Source organism: Mauremys reevesii, linkage group 11, assembly GCF_016161935.1.
Source record: "Mauremys reevesii isolate NIE-2019 linkage group 11, ASM1616193v1, whole genome shotgun sequence".
Taxonomy (NCBI): Eukaryota; Metazoa; Chordata; order Testudines; family Geoemydidae; genus Mauremys; species Mauremys reevesii.
In genome coordinates this window covers 59383479-59401842 of record NC_052633.1, presented here as the reverse complement: position 1 = coordinate 59401842, position 18364 = coordinate 59383479, and the positions used below count along the sequence as shown (strand labels likewise).

At 39.2% G+C, this 18364-nt stretch overlaps 1 protein-coding gene across 21 annotated transcripts in view; it reads left to right on the top strand.

The window, feature by feature from the left end:
- R3HDM1 (R3H domain containing 1) overlaps positions 1–18364 on the top strand; it is a 132085-nt gene that overhangs the window by 67376 nt on the left and 46345 nt on the right. For 7 of the 21 annotated variants that reach the window (XM_039493761.1, XM_039493760.1, XM_039493763.1 and 4 more), the window contains 10 exons: positions 1041–1136; positions 2015–2074; positions 2154–2294; positions 6384–6492; positions 6603–6698; positions 8943–8980; positions 9064–9114; positions 9228–9454; positions 12755–13009; positions 17328–17467. In XM_039493761.1, coding sequence (XP_039349695.1) covers positions 1041–1136; positions 2015–2074; positions 2154–2294; positions 6384–6492; positions 6603–6698; positions 8943–8980; positions 9064–9114; positions 9228–9454; positions 12755–13009; positions 17328–17467 — 1213 coding nt within the window. The remainder of the gene's footprint in view (positions 1–1040; positions 1137–2014; positions 2075–2153; positions 2295–6383; positions 6493–6602; positions 6699–8942; positions 8981–9063; positions 9115–9227; positions 9455–12754; positions 13010–17327; positions 17468–18364) is intronic. The other 14 variants (XM_039493765.1, XM_039493772.1, XM_039493777.1 and 11 more) reach the window with 8 other exon arrangements.

Here is an 18364-nt window from a genome sequence, read left to right as displayed (position 1 = left end):
GATATCTGGGAATGTGATAGCTTCTCCATCACTTTAAGTCTTTAAATTAAAATTGGATATCTTTCAAAAAAATGTGCTGGTTCAACCAGAAGTTAAGGGCTTGATGCAGGAGTTACGGAGTGAAATTTTGTCGCCTGGATTTTGCAGGAGATTGGACTAAATGATTGTAATTATTTCTTTTGGTCTTAAAATCTAAGCATCCATGAAATTTTTAACATTAGTTGAATTTAGTGCTGCTGAAAGATGACAGGTTACATGAAAATGTAGTACTGGCAGCAGCAGGTCAAGCCTCCCCTTGCTCCTCCATCAGTTTGTCTCAGTCTTGACCTGGATGAATTGCTTCTAGGGGTGAAAGTTCAGTAAGTTTTCCATTCCCATTAATTCCTTGGTCCCTTTACTGAGGCTTCAAATAAAGGTTCTAATTCATGTCAGTTACATTCATGTAAAAGCAACAAAGAATCCTGTGGCACCTTATAGACTAACAGACGTTCTGCAGCATGAGCTTTCGTGGGTGAATACCCACTTCTTCAGATGCAAGATGTATTCACCCACGAAAGCTCATGCTGCAGAACGTCTGTTAGTCTATAAGGTGCCACAGGATTCTTTGTTGCTTTTACAGATACAGACTAACACGGCTACCCCTCAGTTACATTCATAATTGTGGTAATGGTGACAGTAAGAACTGTATTGAAACTCACGTTATGTAATTTACAAGCAGCCATCAGATGGTAACTACTTTTCACTACCTGCCTGGGCCATATTTGAAAAAAAGATATATGAAAACGAAGTTTTTTATCTTTTATTCATGGTTTTATGTTTATAGTTATGAATTTGAAGAAGAAATTGAGAATGAAGATCTGCAGTTGACAAAAATAATAAAAAGTGACTTACATATTTTCATTAAAGAATGTTTTATCATATTTTAAAAACTCTTCATGTATTGTTATCTATAGGGAGCTATGAAAAGGGCAAAGAAATTCAAGTGTGTGTATATATATATTTTGTAACATATTCCCTTGTTTTATTTTGGTCCTATATAGAAGACGCCAGTGTCTAAGTTACAGGGAGAAATTGCACATTTTGGATGGTCAGTGTTTTCAATGTTATGGGCTGGATGGAAATTTTGGGGCACCTTGGTGAGCCACGTGCAGAAATATAGTTCTAGATTCTAGAATCAGATAACCTTTTAGAATTTAGCCATTAAGGCATTAATGGGGTTAAGAAGTATACAGTTCAATTAAATAAGAGAATAGCACACCTTTTACTTGAACGACATATCAAGGCAAGGACGCTCCCAGAAATTTTTCTAATGGTATGCATTCCCCTCCCCTTCCTACCTCAGGGAAGAGACAGGCAGTTTGCCCTGCTGTGGTCAGTGTGTTTGCTGAGACCCTTTGGCCTGTGCAGGAGTGAAGAGTTCCACACACACTTTGGAGTAGGGGGTGCCAGTTGCACTGACCATAGGAGAGGCAGAGACTGGGGACCAGCCCCCATTCCCTTTCCCACCCCTCATCCCCGCCTCCTTCTTGGCCTGCTCAGAGGCTGCAGAGACCCAGCAACTTCTGATTCCCCTCCTGGCCATGCCCAAGACAGCAATGTGGACAGCCCCATGGCCAGCGACCCATCTCCTGCACAGGAGGTAATTGTCTTTTGTGCCATGTCCATTTGGGAGTCCTGCTTACCCATATTAGCCAGCAGGGACCACAATGGTAGTGACTTGAAGCCATTTTATTCTTTTCACTTGAGCACATCATCTCAATGACTGTTGTTTCTGCTGACTCTCATGGGAAGAGAGATTGAGAGGGCTCTTTGTATTCTGGTTTCTTACAAGACAGAACAATTCTACTCTAAAAATCCACACACGCACTAGCAAATTAGATAACTTATGGTCCTCCTGGTAAACTGCTATCGTTGCCTGGTCATTAGGGGAACGGATGTTATCTATGCATGTTTAAAATTCATATATTTGCAATTCTGGAGTGTTTCCTATATGAGTGTTGTATTTTGTTTTCAGGGACAGAATGATGCTGCTGAAATTAGAACAGGAAATTTTAGATTTCATTGGTAATAACGAGTAAGTGCTGCAATTTTAACAAAAAAATTATTCAAAAGTATTTTTGTTGTTTCGTAAAACGAGTACTTTTCTCTTCCAGAATTCCACGCAAAAAGTTTCCCCCCATGACATCTTACCATAGAATGCTGTTGCACAGAGTAGCTGCTTACTTTGGATTGGAACATAATGTGGACCAGAGTGGGAAGTCAGTGATAATAAACAAAACTAGCAATACGAGAATGTAAGTTGTCATAATTTTGAAATAATTCTTCGAATTTTGGTGCATGGATTTACTCTCAAGGCCAATTTAGACGATACCAAATCTGCAGCCTCAGGAGTCAGTTAACACTTGGGAGCTCATGCTTAAATAAATTTGTTAGTCTTTAAGGTGCCACAAGTACTCCTGTTTTTTTTACTGAGATATTTGTTGTTCATTCGGTGCTATGTGATGTGAAATATGAAAGTCCATATTAAAGCTGTCACGTTAATAAGATCCTTAGTTCTTGGTGAGATCAGAGTATGTATTGCAGCCCTGGATGGGTCACATCACAGGCTCTGTCTTTGTATTTTTAAAAAAAAGTCCATTAATTCTGTAACTCTATTCAGAAAAACACACCACTAGTTCTAGATACATTCCTTGTCGCTTCTCTGTGGGAATAAGCGGCAGCCCCTGAACTAGAACAATAGGACAGCTTGTGGCAAAGTGAAGTGATCAGAGGTCTCACTGAATTTTGGTTTCTATCATGTGGAGGCCCACTTAATGGGGGAATGGGATTGGGAAGGTTTCCAGCATTGCTTGAACTGGCCTTGTTTACTTTACTATTTGCATTTTTAATTATAACTTTTAAGTCATTTTTTTCTCTCAAATGTTGTTGAATTTGATTAAAATTTTTAGTGTTTTGATTGTGTTCAGAATTTAAGAAGCCAGGTTTAAAGAACAGTTGGACAACTTTGAAAACTGCTTTCAGTAATAATATCTTAAATGTATATATTAACTTTCATCTCACTGTTAAGTAATTAATAGATATAGCTGGGTGGAAGGTAGAAACCAAATTGACAATCACAGCTATACAGCTGTGGGGGTTGGGACATTCTTGCCAAGGACACAGGGCAAACCCCTATTACATAAGGAGACATGGGTGTGACGTTCCCCTGGTGTTATCTGGACCAGAATCTGCTAGGTCACTCCAATCCTCGAGTCTGGGAGCCAGCCTTACCCTGCTTTGCTGTGAGAACCCCTACTACCGGGCTGTTCACGCACAGCCTATAACATGTAATCTGCTCCCAGTTACATGAGTGAGCACTTTTGGCCAGCCACAGCTTGGATTGTGCAACCGAATGACACTAGCCAATATCTCCAGTCCCAGACATAACCCTAGGAACCTCCGTCTTGCAGTGTCTAGTTATGCCCGCTGGACACTGCAAGCTTACATAAGTTCATCAATTTAACAAAGAAATTGATATGTACCAGGCTTGTTATCCCAAGGGGGAATCTCTTGACACACTTCAAACCAAACACACTCTTTCAGGTAGAATAAATAAATAAATTTATTAACTACCAAAAGATGGATTTTAAGCGATTATAAGTCAAAGCACAGCAAATCAGATTTGGTCAAATGAAATAAAAGCAAAATGCATTCTAAGCTGATCTTAACACTTTCAGTGCCCTTACAAACTTAGATGCTTCTCACCAGAGGCCGGCTGGTTGCCCTTCAGCCAGGCTCTCCCCTTTGATCAGCACTTCAGTCGCTTGGTGGTGGTGTCTGAAGATGGAGGTGGAAGACAGAGGAAGAACATGGCAAACACATCTCCCTTTTATCATGTTCGTTCTTCCCTCTTGAGTTTGCCCCTGCCCCCCCCCCCTTCAGGGTCAGGTGAACATTACCTCATCGTAGTCTCAGACTGACCAAGGGAAGAGGGGGTAACTCACTCGAGAGTCGAACAAATCCTTTGTTGCTGCCTAGGCCAGTGTCCTTTGTTCCTGTGAGGCTGGGCTGGGTTTGTACCATACATGCCCTGATGAGATGTGAACTGCCCCTCTGTTCCTGCAGAGTTTTGCCTGGGCTTGTTTTAAGCCATCAGGACACTTTTTCAGCCTCATAATTATATACATGAAATTACAACCTATAACATTACTATAACAACGATCAGTGCATCATGAGCCTTCCAAAGACACCCGACATGACAAACTTTGCATTGGATGCCACATAATCATATTATAAGGATGAAAATGGGGGTGCAGGGTGTTTCCCCGAGATAGTGTCACAATGGGATCATGAGATCTTCAATAGCCACACGCAGTATATGTTTCATCCAAAAGACCTGTCTGTCTTCTACACATACGTCCACGCATGTGCGCACACAACCTGTGTAAGAAAGATGAAGTCTGATTTAACCCTGCTGATACGTTAAACTCTGTAGCTCTAGAAAGTCTAAGCCCATTTGAAAGCCAAGATTTACAACACACAGCTATTCTCTCTGAACCATTCTGCTAATATATTTCTTTTGTACTTTTGGGTTGTTTTTATTACTCAGTATATTTGCATGAAACAGGATCTTTGAGAGAGGCATGTTCTAGTGGTTTGGGCACAAATCTAGGAGCTAGGAGGGCCTGAGTTCTAATCCCAGTGCTAACATGGATTCCCTCTGATTTTTGGGCCACAAAATAATCTAATCCATTTACCTCAATTTTGTAATCTGTAAAATGGGACTAGTAACACTCTGATGGGCATTAGGTTTAACCAATAAATGTTTGTAGGGTACTTTGAAGATGGAAAGTATATATAAATTTTGAGGTACTAAATATTTTTACTATTTGAATCCATTTGGTTTTGCTATAAATTCCCTATCTGAATTTATACTTTCATATTTCTCACATCAGGCATTTCCATGCCCACAAAGTCTGATGTCTCAGACCAGGGATTATGATTACTTGAAGTGGGGAATAAATAGCAGTAGTGAAAGAACTCTTAATTGCAAACTGGAATGTGTTTTTTTTAAAACAAAAACACCACCCAACAATCTTGTGAATAGTCTCTGGAAGCCCTAATGAATGCAATTACTAATTAGCAGGCATTTCATCTAACCTATAGACAGCAGGATGATTTTTTTAAGGTTTTCAGTATTCTTATTTTAAATCACTTGGGATATAAAATAAGAATTTAGAAAGAAAATCTTGGAGATCTGCTCCATATTGAATAAAACCAAACTTACCTTTTCCTCATAGGCAGATTCCCCGCTCCAGCGTCGATCAGTGGTGTTACTGATATCAACAACCCAGTCCACACTGGGACGTCTCAGTGGAGTGGGAAGTTGGTGATTGCAGGGCAGTAAATTCAGGGACCTTTAAAAGAAAGAGGTAAGACAGTCTAAAGGTTCTCTGAAATGCCTGCTAAGTATGTTTGGGCATCCAGCAACCATTTAGTTAGGTTTGGTTAAAAGTACTGCAGTTTACATTATAAAGGAAAAAGAATCCTGCTTTTATACAAATGCTCTGAGTAATAACTCAAAAAAACGAAATACAGACCATATATATGTATACTCTTCAATAGCCAAATTCCTTCCAGTTGTCTGAGAACTGATCAAGCAACTGTAAATAATTTAGCATAACTGCCATTGTTGTCAGTAGTTTTTGGTACCTAACAGTAGTTTGGAGGAGGTCTAATGATCCATTCATAAGGCAGTTGGATTTAACACACACACACCAAAAAAAAAAAAACTCATGAACTCTAGCTTTCTGCATTCTTGCAAGACTTCTGCTTGCATGCATGACTGCATTCTTCCTCCTCCTGCCTTTTTCTATTGTTTATTTTACTAGTTTAATTTGTTTTCCATCACTCCCATCTCCTTACGGTTTTATTTCCCTTGAAATAAGTTTTGTGGTTGTTTAAACAGTAGACACTTATCATTCAGTCTCATGCACATCCTAAATTCCCTTGCATTGCTACAACTATGGATTATGAGAAACTTCTGAGTCCTCAGTGAAACCTGCTTGCTTGCTACTTTCATTGGGAATTGAAAACATACGTTGAAGGAATAGGTCTGTTTTAGAAAAAGGTTTTGTGTGCCTCATGACAGCAAGAGTTGTCAGGTTACAGAAACATTTTATACTTTTGATATTTTTTCAGTTTGCAGGTCAAGAGCTTATTATGAAACCCAACACTCCAGTCAAATTGTAATATTTTATATGTGTTATTTTAATAGACTGTTTCTCACACTGACACCTAGTGTAATAGTTTATCTCTTATATTGATATATGGATTTATATATTTATAAAATTGTTCATCATTTGGTCTGAAATATAACTTTTTTTCGTAATTGCTTTCTTTAGACCTGATCAAAAGTTTTGTGAGCATATAAAGGATGAGAAATGTGAAGATTTTCAGAAACGGTACATCCTTAAAAGAGATAATTCTAGTTTAGACAAAGATGATAACCAGGTAAATGTATGGAACTTTAATATTTTCATATTGATGCCTTGTCTATAAATTCATGCTGTTTTCTTGTAGAAATTGGTATTTTACCTAATCACTTATTTAATTTAATTTAGATGCGAATACGCTTAAAAGATGACAGAAGAAGCAAATCTATAGAAGAACGAGAAGAAGAGTACCAGAGAGCTAGAGAACGAATATTTGCACAAGATGTAGGTATTAAATGAAAAGGAAATCTCACTGCATCTTTCTCTTGGGAAATTTTTTTCAGTCTGACAATTGCATACATACACGTACCCATAGTTCATATTTTAAAGGATTTTTCTTCTTGATGTAGGTTTTCATCTATATACAGTGTGTGTGTGTTTAAAAAAAAAAAAAAAAAAGTTAGTTAACAGTTCTGTAAAAGCAGCAAAGAGTCCTGTGGCACCTTATAGACTAACAGACGTTTTGGAGCATGAGCTTTCGTGGGTGAATACCCACTTCGTCGGATGCATGTAGTAAAAATCTCCAGGGGCAGGTATATATATATGCAAGCAAGAACAAGGTTATTTCTAGCCTGCTTCTTGCTTGCATATATATACCTGCCCCTGGAGAGTTCCACTACATGCATCCGACGAAGTGGGTATTCACCCACGAAAGCTCATGCTCCAAAACGTCTGTTAGTCTATAAGGTGCCACAGGACTCTTGGCTGCTTTTACAGATCCAGACTAACACGACTACCCCTCTGATACTTAACAGTTCTGATGGTTTTGATGATCATTATGATAACATCTGAGAAAGTAAAATATCCAACTCTCTGTGCCAGAGCAGCATTATCTCTGCAGTGCTAATTGGAATTCAGCCTTGTTTGTCAGTAAAATAAGCATAAATAAAAAACATACAGGAAGGACATCTGTTTTAAGGTGCCTTTTTGCGTTATCTGCACACAAAAAAAGATTCTCATTCTAAAATGAGGAGAATAATCTTTGGTAGACTAGTTTTGCTGCACCTATATATATTGAAAAGTATTTTCTACTTTGTCCAACAGCAAAAGAGAACAAACTTTTTGTTAACAAATTATTCTACAGTACTTATCAGAACATTTACTTATTTTAATTTGTATATTTTACTTGTCCTCTGTATTATTCCTTTAGAAAGCAGTTAACCAAAACTAAGAAACAATCGTTCAACCCAGAATGTTCAGAAGTAATGGTTCTTCAAGTGCCTGTCCAAATGTATTACTGTTGGTGTGCTTGTGTCATGCACTTAAGTTTGGATTCTTTTGGCCAACAGTGTATTTGGGCTGTGTCTGCACCCTGAGTGTCCTCTTGCCTCCCACCTGAGAGGGTAAAGGGTCAAATTGACTCCAACTGCCTCTCAGTTCCTTTTGACCGCCCAAGGCAATGTTTCAGAACTTTGGCAGTGTGTGTATGAGCCTTTCAGTCACTGTGCAGTCCCTTTCTATTGTTTGTATGTAAATAAGAATGCCTTAGATAGATAATTGTTTGGCTTAAATTATTTTACATATTGTTTCCTTGCCTTTGGATTCACTTGAATAGTCATTAATATATTTCAGTATTGACAAAATAAATATATCAAGTATCTTGAAACTGTGATATTTTTCTCAATAGTCCATAATCATTCCACACTGTCATGTACGTAGATAATGGTTGCATAGTGCAGGTGAGTGAAAAGGGTGGGAGATCATAATTTGGCTTTTCAGATCACTACATTCCTTTATGGTATCTGTCAGACTGTAGGGAGCCATATTGATCTAATATTTATACATTTTACACTTGCAGAGCTCAAAAATAGTTATTTGAAAACTATAGAGTCTTCCCGCCCCCACCCTCGTGTTTGTGCTGCCTTGTGTGAGAGGCTACATTAACAACAATGTGTTAACCCTTGAGGGCTCAGCCGAGTGCTAGTTCATCATTTAGCAGCGAGGCATTCCCTGGGAAATATCCCTCCCTCTTCCACCCTCTAAACTTCACCACCTCAACCAAGCTTCACAATCATCATAGCTGTGAACAGTATTAAATTGTTTGTTTAAAACAAATACTGTGTGTATATCTATATAATACATAGTTTTTTGTCTGGTGAAAAAAATTTCCCTGGAACCTAACCCCCCGCCCCATTTCCATTAATTCTTATGGGGAAATTGGATTTGCTTAACATCGTTTCACTTAAAGTCACATTTTTCAGGAACATAACTACAACGTTAAGCGAGGAGTTAGTGTATTTTTCACTTATTATCTTGGCTCAAAAAGTAAGAGTGTGCTAGTAAATCTGCTGCTGATACAAAGTTGGGAGGCATCGTCAATACAAAAGAGGATTGGAATACTATACGGGAAGAGCTGGATGACATTAAGTATTGGAGTAAAAAAATAACACCATAGGGTCCCGTCTTGATTAGAGTCTCTATGCATCATTAAAGAAAATAATTAAAATTAAATTTTATACTTTTTTCCAGGCCCTGTATTCCCAAGACAATTATTTTATTGACAGAAGGTAAGAGTATTCGCAATTTAAATTGGTTCCTATTTACATTTTTCTTAATAAATACTAAGCTCTCTTGTTAAAAATGTCAACAGAATCCAAGAGGAGGAAACTAATAGTACACAGCAAAGGCGGCAGATATTTAGGTATTTAATGCATCATTTTGAATCTCAAAGTATACTTCATGCATTTCACCTTAATTTTTCTTCCTTACTTTGCAAACAATGCGTGTATTAAAAGTTTAGTTTATCAATTACAGAGTCAATAAGGAAGCTTCAGGGAGATCAGCCAACAGCCATCAAAGCAGTACTGAGAATGAGCTGCAGTACTCTGAACCCCGACCCTGGAGCAGCACGGACTCTGATAGTTCCATCCGCAATCTGAAGCCAGTTGTAACGAAAGCCAGCAGCTTCAGTGGGATTTCAGTTCTGACAAGAGGAGATAGCTCTGGAAGCAGCAAAAGCACAGGCAAGCTGTCTAAGACAGGTATAATAAATCTGTATAAGTGGTACTTTGATGCTACATAAAACTGTTTAGTTTGCCTGATAGTTAATGCACACTGCATATGTATACATAGGGATAGGGTCCAATCTTGTAACTCCTCTGTGCGCAGAAAGCCTCTTGACTGCAATGGGTGTTGCATTCTAAGACTGGCTACAGGATTAGGCCCATTGTGTGTTTAACTTTTGTATAAAAATAGAATTCATATTTGAAATGAAATGAACATCTTGGAACTCTAGTTGTAAAGCCAGAAGCAAGTTATAGAAGGCTTTTGCTAGCTATTGGAATTTATTTCATATCTGTGAAAGTATGTAGAAATACTTGTCAGAATAAAACAATTTACTACTTTGGTGTAGGGGAACAGAGTTACAGTTCAGAACTGTTTCAGTCTGAGTTCATCTCTTCAGTCAAAGCTGCATGGCAAATTTGTAGATAACTGCACATTGATATCCCATTGGTATCCCTTTAATTAGAACCAATTCAGTAATAAAGCCTGTGGATTATTATTCATATTTGTTCTGTTGTTTCTAACTGGCAGTGTTAGAAATGAAGTATACACCTAATTCAGAATAAACCCCAGTAATGTGAATTTTCACCATAGTAAACTGTCTTACTGCAGAAGATTGAACTACGTACTCATTCTATGAGATTCTGTGAGTCAGAGGTGTGCTAGCTCATAATTTATTCTGCATCTGTAAAAACAGTATTATGTTGGCTTCAGAAGACCTGGTAGAAAGTGAAACAAATTTGGTAGGCCGTTTAGTGCATATTGGACATGTCAACTGCATTCTAAAGTGATCAGCCAATATGACACAATTGGCATTCTCTGCACTGGGGAGTTTCAGGGCTTAAACTAAACAACTGACTGTAGGGTTACGATTATAGGTAATGCTGTGCAGGAAAGTAAAAGGATGTGAGTACTTGTCTGTATTATGCTAGGCTTTAGTCAATGCTATAAACCCTGTCTTCAGCGAGGATCCATTAAACATTTGCCATTAAACGCTAAACCCCCAATACCCCCCCACAAAAATATAAAAGAGAAATAAAGTACATTAAAGCATATTGCAGTAACACAGGAGATATTAATATCATAAGCAGAATTTCTGTATGAAATGAAGATCTGATAAAATTTTGTTAAGAAATGTTTATCTTTAGTACTTTGTATACATTTCAAAATATATGGCATAAATTTTGGCTATTTGGTTTAGCAATGGAATAGCATTTTTTGATGGTGACTTTTGATAGTCAGTTACAGCTGTACCGTAATCTAGATCAGATACATTATAGAAAGATTTTCTCACACCAAATTAGAAGAAAATACCTTGCTAAAAATAAAAACTTTTTTTAAATTTTGATTTCTGAAATATTGGTGGTGGTTCTTTCACTGCATTCATAGGTTGTGGTGATTTTAAAGTCAATTATACATTTAGGCCTATATTTATTTAACTTTTATTGAAGACAACATTGTTAAAGATGAGTCTAATATCTCTACATAATCTAGAAGCTGATGCAGATGTAAGAAAATTGTGAAATCAAGAAAAGGACTATGGGCAAGTGGAGATTGGTCATAGCACTAGGATACAGTGATTGTGGTTTGGGCAGTTTCCTCAATCTCTTTGTACCTCAGTTATCTCATCTGTAAAATGAAGTTAATAATATTTATCTTTAACTACTTTGAGTTGTATGGGTAAAAAATGCAATACAAATATAAAGTACCGTATATACTTGTTCATAAGCCAATTTTTTTAGTAAAAAAGGGACGCACCAGAGAAGGGGGTTGGTTTATGAACGGGTATAGAGAGAGGTGGGACACAGCCCCTCCCCCCACAGAGGGGGCAAGGAGAGGCAGCACAGCCAGATGAGCCAGAAGAGAAGAGGTGGGGCCAGAGTCTCTCTGCTTCTGGCCACTCTGTTCTCCCCCCCAGCCTCCAAAGCAGCTGCAGCTCTGGGGCTGGCAGGCTGCAGCCATGCCGCTCGGCCCTGTCCCCCAGAGCAGGCTGTGGCCACGCCGCCTGGCCTGCTGGAGCACACTGCGGCCATGCCACCTAGCCCAGCCCACTGAAACATGTGGCCGCGCCACCTGGTCTGGCCCGCTGGAGCAGGCTGCGACCGTGCTGTCCAGCCTGCCGGAGCATCTCCAGCCAGGCCAGAGACGACATCCCCTGGCCCTCCCCAGATAAGGTGGGGTGGGATGGGATGGGAAGAGTGTGGAGGTCCTGGGCTAGGGGTGGGGTCATGTGGAGGGTGGTCACAGGGGTTACCCTCAGCTTGTTCTCCCCCCAACCCCCCCCCAAAAAAATAAAGAAAAAAGTCCCCACCAGTTGCTGTCCCGGCCCATCACGGTAAGCAGCTGGCAGGCCGGGACACTTTGTTTACTTAGGTTTACCTCCATGCCTGCGGACGCTTGCGGTAAACAAACCATCTCGGCCCATTAGCAGCTTATCCTGATGGCCCGGGAGCCAAAGTTTGCTGACCCCTGAATTATAGGGTCACCTTATGAATGGGTCATAAATTTTTTTCTATTTTTACTTATCCATCTTCGGGGGGTTGTCTTATAAACGAACCGGCTTCTGATAGAGTATATACGGTATTCTAACTTATAATTTCCTGCAAAGGCAGTTCAAATAATTTTAAAATAGTTGCATTGATTTTTAAATGACACACAATTTTCATCACACCATTGTTTTGAGTCTTGTTTTCTCTTCTAGATTATTTAGTGGCAGCTGATTAAGATTTCTTATGCTTAAACATTTACATTAATTTTCTGCACCTGCACATTATGCAACTATTATAAGAAAGGTCTAATGGAAAATATTATGAACTGTATATTCAAAGGGGACTTTAGGAAAAGACAAGTGCTGCTCAAAAATATCTAGACACATGTTTTAGGGACTTTCCGATGGCCGGGTTATTGGAAGGTTGCTTTTAGTTGCATGCTTCGGCTGCCAAAGAACTCAGGGTCTGATTCTCCAGTCCTTTTGCATCTTTTGTAGTCATTGGCACCTGTGCAAAGTGGGTATAATATGCTACCATTTTGATTTCATATTCACTTTGGTCTGTTGCAAAAGACTAAACAAAGATCAAGGCAGTGTAGAATCAGTCCCAGAGTTTACAGAAGGATGCTTGTAATAGATGTGCTCTACTCAGGCTGTATTGAAAAATCCATAGTTTAATACTGTAGTTATATGCTGTTATTTAAGGGTAAGCTTTTAAAAATTATATATTTAAATGAGCATGATGTTTCTGACTCTAGGTAAAAACAATTTCTCATTACTCCTTTCCTAGGTTCAGAGTCTTCTAGTAGTGTAGGGTCATCCACGGGTTCTCTTTCTCACACCCAGCAGCCTCTTCCAGTCAGAGCTCTAAGCCAGCCTTCTCATGGCACACCTGCTGTCTATCCAACTGTCAGCACTAGTAAATCTCTTTCCTTTGATGGTGGCATAAGTGGGCAAGTGACACCTACTAGCACTAGCTTCTTTTTGCTTCCCTTGGAAGCGGCAGGCATACCACCTGGCAGTATTCTGATCAACCCTCAAACAGGTTGGTATCCAGTTGTGGACATTTTTATTATGGTTTGGAACTTTGGAATAACGTGTAAATTGTTTAACTTGTGAGTGTATTGTAGTGTTGTCTTTTCCTTCCACCCCCAACCCTGCCCCCAACATTTTCAGTGTCGTGTGTTTTTAGTGTTTGCTCAGTGCACTTAATATAAATGTTCTGATATGTAAGGATAATGGTTACCTCACAATAGGGATGGGAAGAAACCTGCTGTTACCAGACTGGATTAGCCTACAGGTTACAGTAAATCTAAGTCTATGCTTGAGGAACTACCAAAAAAGTTCAGCAATACTGTATTATACATGTTTAATATATTGTTTGTATCATGTCTTAATATTTGGGGAAGCTTTTAATATAATAGAAGTTGGTATACACAAAGGGTTCTTGGATAATTTTTTAATTCTAGAACATGAAATATTTGGGGATATTTTTCTTATCAAGCTACAGCCTTGTTTTATTTATTGTAATACATTGGCAAGTTACATTTTTTTAAATTTGTTTTTATGTCTCATCAGTGTACTTTTTGTTTCCTTCAGGGTCATATTTCTGGGGTGGGGAATGGGAATTAAATTATTTCACTTTTGAAACTAGTTTTGTACTCAACTAAATAAATCCATTGTCTTTCAGCCCTGACTATATTTTTTCCTTAAAACAAATCATATGCTAATATGGTAAGCCATATTAGAGAAAACATTTTACATTCATGGTTATGTTAGTACTTGTATCAGTTACTTAAATGTTTCTCCATATATGCCTTATGTAAGGAATGGCTAAAGCCAGCCATGCTATACACTGAGAAACCAGTACCCAGAAATAGCATGCATTTCCCAGCTCCCAGGCACTTGTTATACACTGAAGATGGCATGCTTAGTATCTTAAGGCTGGGTGTTGCAGCAGCACTGTAGACTTTCCTGGTCATAAAACAACAGTTGCATAGTTGATAAGTGGATGTCCCATGTTCCTATTGACCATGCACCTATATTTTGCCACAGTCACTGTCATAGCAAGGTGAAGTGCTCACACCAGAAAATGAAGAACTTTAGGCTCTGTCTCTACTGGAGTTAAAACAGTCTTAGCCAGAGCCATAAGTAAACAGACTTCTTGCTAGCAAGGTGATGACGATTTCCCTGCCCAGGTTCTGACTAACAGCTACACTATAGTTCAAACTAAGGTGTAATAATCCCTTTGTTAGCCTACATTCCTAGTATCTCATGTCTCAAATTTACCAGTCAGTTTAGCCCTCCCGTATTCACTGGGTTTAATGACTGTAGAGGTTTTCAGAGTCATCACTCAATTGGGCAAACATTGCACATTCAGCGGAACAACATTAACTTGAAAATTATATTTGCATCATTTTATTATATGTACTGGTATAAATAATTTTAATTTAAAGAGAAAAATACTTTCTCTTTTTTCCAGTTTGTTTACTTTGTGTGTTTGACAACATTTTGTGTGTGATCAGTTTCACTTTTTGTTCTTGTATTGTTAGTCAGTTTTACTATGTTTTGTTTATAGGTCTTCCACATAGCAACTGGAGACTTTTATATTTAAAAAAAAAGAAAGGGGGGGGAGGAGGGATTGTAAAACCCCACTAGTTGGCAGGAGGACTTAAGAGCAGGTACCTGAAACTACTTTTAATTCACGTTATAAAACTGTCTTAATTTCAAATAGTGTGGCCCATTAATTACATATTTATACTTTCTCAGTCAATTTTGCTTTCATTATAGAAGGCCTGTGTGATAAGTTTTACAGGAAAGGATCCTTCAGTAGCAATGGTTGAGTGACATTAATACCCTTCCAGAACAGTATGAATATCTGCAACATTCTGTTCAGATGAGTTCCCAGATGATAACTGCCCATGAATATTGGTTAAGGAAGAAGTGACTGCTCTTCTAGTTCTGCCTTTTCACATGAGTTAGAGAGTGTTCAAAGAGTACAGGTTAAATTCTTACTCTCCCTGACAGTGATTTCTGCAGACTTAGCAGTGTGAGAGAGTCTTTGTGCTTTCTCCCTCTCTTCCCACACAGTGAGAGAAGGTTCTTCCTCCCCCCCCCCCCATCTCTCCCTCCTAGTCACAGTGGGGAGCAAGACTGATCTTAGTAAAGCCTAGAAAGTGTGTGTGTGTAGCGGGGAGGGGGATTGAAAAATTCTTGACTCCCTAAGGCTGTGAATAATATCTCCATGGATCCCCAGTCCCTGAGGTTGAAGGAGAAGTGTTAAGCCAAATCAAATATAGTTGGAAATTATCAAATGAATGGGCCCAGTCTTAAGCTACATCCACAGTTGAAGCTGGGGTGGTGATTCCCAGCTCAAGTAGACATACTCACGCTAGCTTTCATCAAGCTAGCATGCTAAAAATAGTAGTTTGACAGCGGTAGCACGGGCTAGCTGCCCTAAGTACAAACCCACCTGAATCCCATGGGTACATATTTGGGACAGCTAACCTGTGCTGCTGCCCATGCTACTGCAGCTATCACTGAGAGCTAGAATGAGTATGTCTATTCAAACTGGGAACCACACCCTCAGCTCCAAATCTGGACATAGCCTTCGACCAGTGGTCCCCAACCTTTTTGTGGCCAGTAGCACATTCATGTTTTCAGACGAGTGTGGCGGGCGCCAACAATTTTTCAGGACTTATTTTGTATTTGTACATTAAATAATATGAAAAACATCATATTTAATATAACATAATATATGAATCCAGAGAGAAGAGAGAAGCCGGAGAGAAGCTGCGAGGACAGAACACCGGCGCCTGCAGCCCCAGAATTCTCTGTCCCCGGCCGGCACGGGGCCGTGGCTTCTCTCTGGCTTACGCCACAGCCCCACACCTGCCAGGGACTGAGAACACCGGCACCCCCAGCCTGCAGCCCCGTAGTTCTCTGTCCCCAGCAGGCGCGGCTTGTCTCCCCTGCTGGGCACTAGGCGGGCCCCGCGCCTGCTGGGAACAGAGAACACCGTGCTGGCAGCCTGAGTTCTCTGTCCCCATCAGGTGCTGGGCCGTGGCTTCTCTCCCCTGCTGGGCACTAGGCAGGCGCACATAAATGCCCCGGCGGGCGCCATGGCACCTGCAGGCACCACGTTGGGGACCACTGCCTTAGACTGAATGTTGGGCCTTTCCTACATCCCTCTGTTATGCAAACCTCTGTAGCCTATTTGATCTGTGTTGTTTGGTCTCCTTGATCTAGCTTCTGTCTTATGTCCCTCACTGAAATATCCTTATGTGGGAACTAAATTTCTATCCTTGTAGGAATGTGACCCAGTCAGCAGGTAAAATTGAAAAGATTTCATTAGCATATAAACACATGGGTGCCTAGACTATATGGAAATGCTGAGAATTTCTTGTTTCTACCAAAGTAGTTAGGTTCAGGCTGATATAGCGAAATGAGACAGGAAGTTAGCGCTCAGTCCCTCATCTTTAAATGGAAATTCTTGGATTAATTTTTTTTGTAAACTTAATTGTTACTAATAAAACCCTAGACTATGATATGTTTTAAAATCTAGTTTTATTTTTTCTGTTTTTTGCTGTTCTGTTTCCTTTCAGCATCTTTGCTGAGCTCAAACACTGAAATCAGTCATTTTCAATATTACTGATTAGTCAGTTTTTAATCATTTTCACTTTTTGGTTCTCTTAAATTAGCATGCTGCTCCAGTGTTGGGGATGCAAATATTTCATAGTATTACATACCAGTTCAGCTGAAAGTTTTGAATAAATTCACTTTAATGAGGATGGCTCTTTAAAAGGTTCTTAATGACAATGGCAATGTAATTATAACTGTTTTATGGAGAGAGAAATAATTTCTCTTTTTTTCCATTATCATACATCATCGCTGGCATTTTAGATGGTAAGGGAGACACTTTTAAATTGCTTTTTAAGGATATGAGGAGAAGAAAACTGTTTAATGAATTTTTCTTCTTCTCTTTATACTTTTTTCAGTCCTTATAATTGAAAAAGAGCTTTCAAGACTGACACAAATAAATATTGGTCATCCATTTTAGTTCATACATTTGCCTTTGGTAAATGACTAGCTATTTTCTGGACATGATCGCTATTTACCACAGAAACGTATGGGCTTTTAATTACAAATTATCTTGCAAATGAGGCCTTTGGTAATTGCTGTTCTAATTGTAAAGGCAAGCATTTAGTAATATAACCCCAAAAAATCGTATAAAATATAGTAATTCAGATCTCATGTTATAATATCAGACTTTATTTTTGACATTGGATTTAAATATATTCATCTCAGTCTGTCCTTAACCTAAATAACATCTTTTATTTTATTTTTTTCCCTCCACACTCTAGGTCAGCCATTCGTTAACCCAGATGGCACTCCTGTTGTGTATAATCCTCCTATGCTTCAGCAACCTGTTAGGACCCAAGTGCCTGGACCGCCACAGCAACCACCTCAGCAGCAACCAGCAGCTAATCACATCCTATCACAGGTGCACATGTCAAATACGTGATGCTCGACTGAGCCTTCTTGCCATCCAATAATAAGAAAATAGTAGACTGATTTGTTGTGGAATTTTTTGAAAGAGAAGCATTAGCTAGCCACATACATGTAACTGGATATTCTTTTTAATCACCAGACATACCAGTTTTCCAGACGATGTGACAGGGCAGTCACGTTTTCCTAAAACACATAAAAAGCAGAAAGATGAACTGTCAAGGTTCTGATATCAAGGATGTAGCAAGCATCGCCACCTTACTAACACGGCTGTTACTGCTTAGCAGAATGAAAGTAACTGAACCAGGGCTCAAATGGTAAACATTTAACAAGGGCCAAACTCTCTATTCTTTCTGCCATCTCCCTATACTGTATATTAGACTAATTATTTCATTTTAACATGGAGAGCTACATTCCCTTTCTCTTCCAGTCCCAAATCTCTTAATTTAAATCATGAAATGACCCTATGACACATTCAAAGGATTTATTTATACATTTCATAATGATGTATAATAGCACTAAAGAATTGGATCTGTTTTAACCTCCTATTCTTGTATTAGAGGAAGCTAATAGACCACTTTAAGGCTGACCCAAACCCCCACAAAATAGTTCTACTTTTACAGCGGTGATTCCAAGCATCAAGGACAGGCTCTTGCCTCACCAGCCTTAGGTAGTGACACAACCTTGTTCAAACTTGTTGAAAAGTTATTCATGGGCATTTTACCTTCACTGTCATCTTAGTCTATTTTCCTTGTGTTAAATCCTCTGTCCTATGTGCTCAAGCTGCACCTACACTATAGCTTAAACTCTGCAGCCTACGGAGTTAAGTCGTCTTGAAACTGGTCAGACTCATCTGTACAGCCTGTTACCAGTATGGGATGTACAAGAGCAA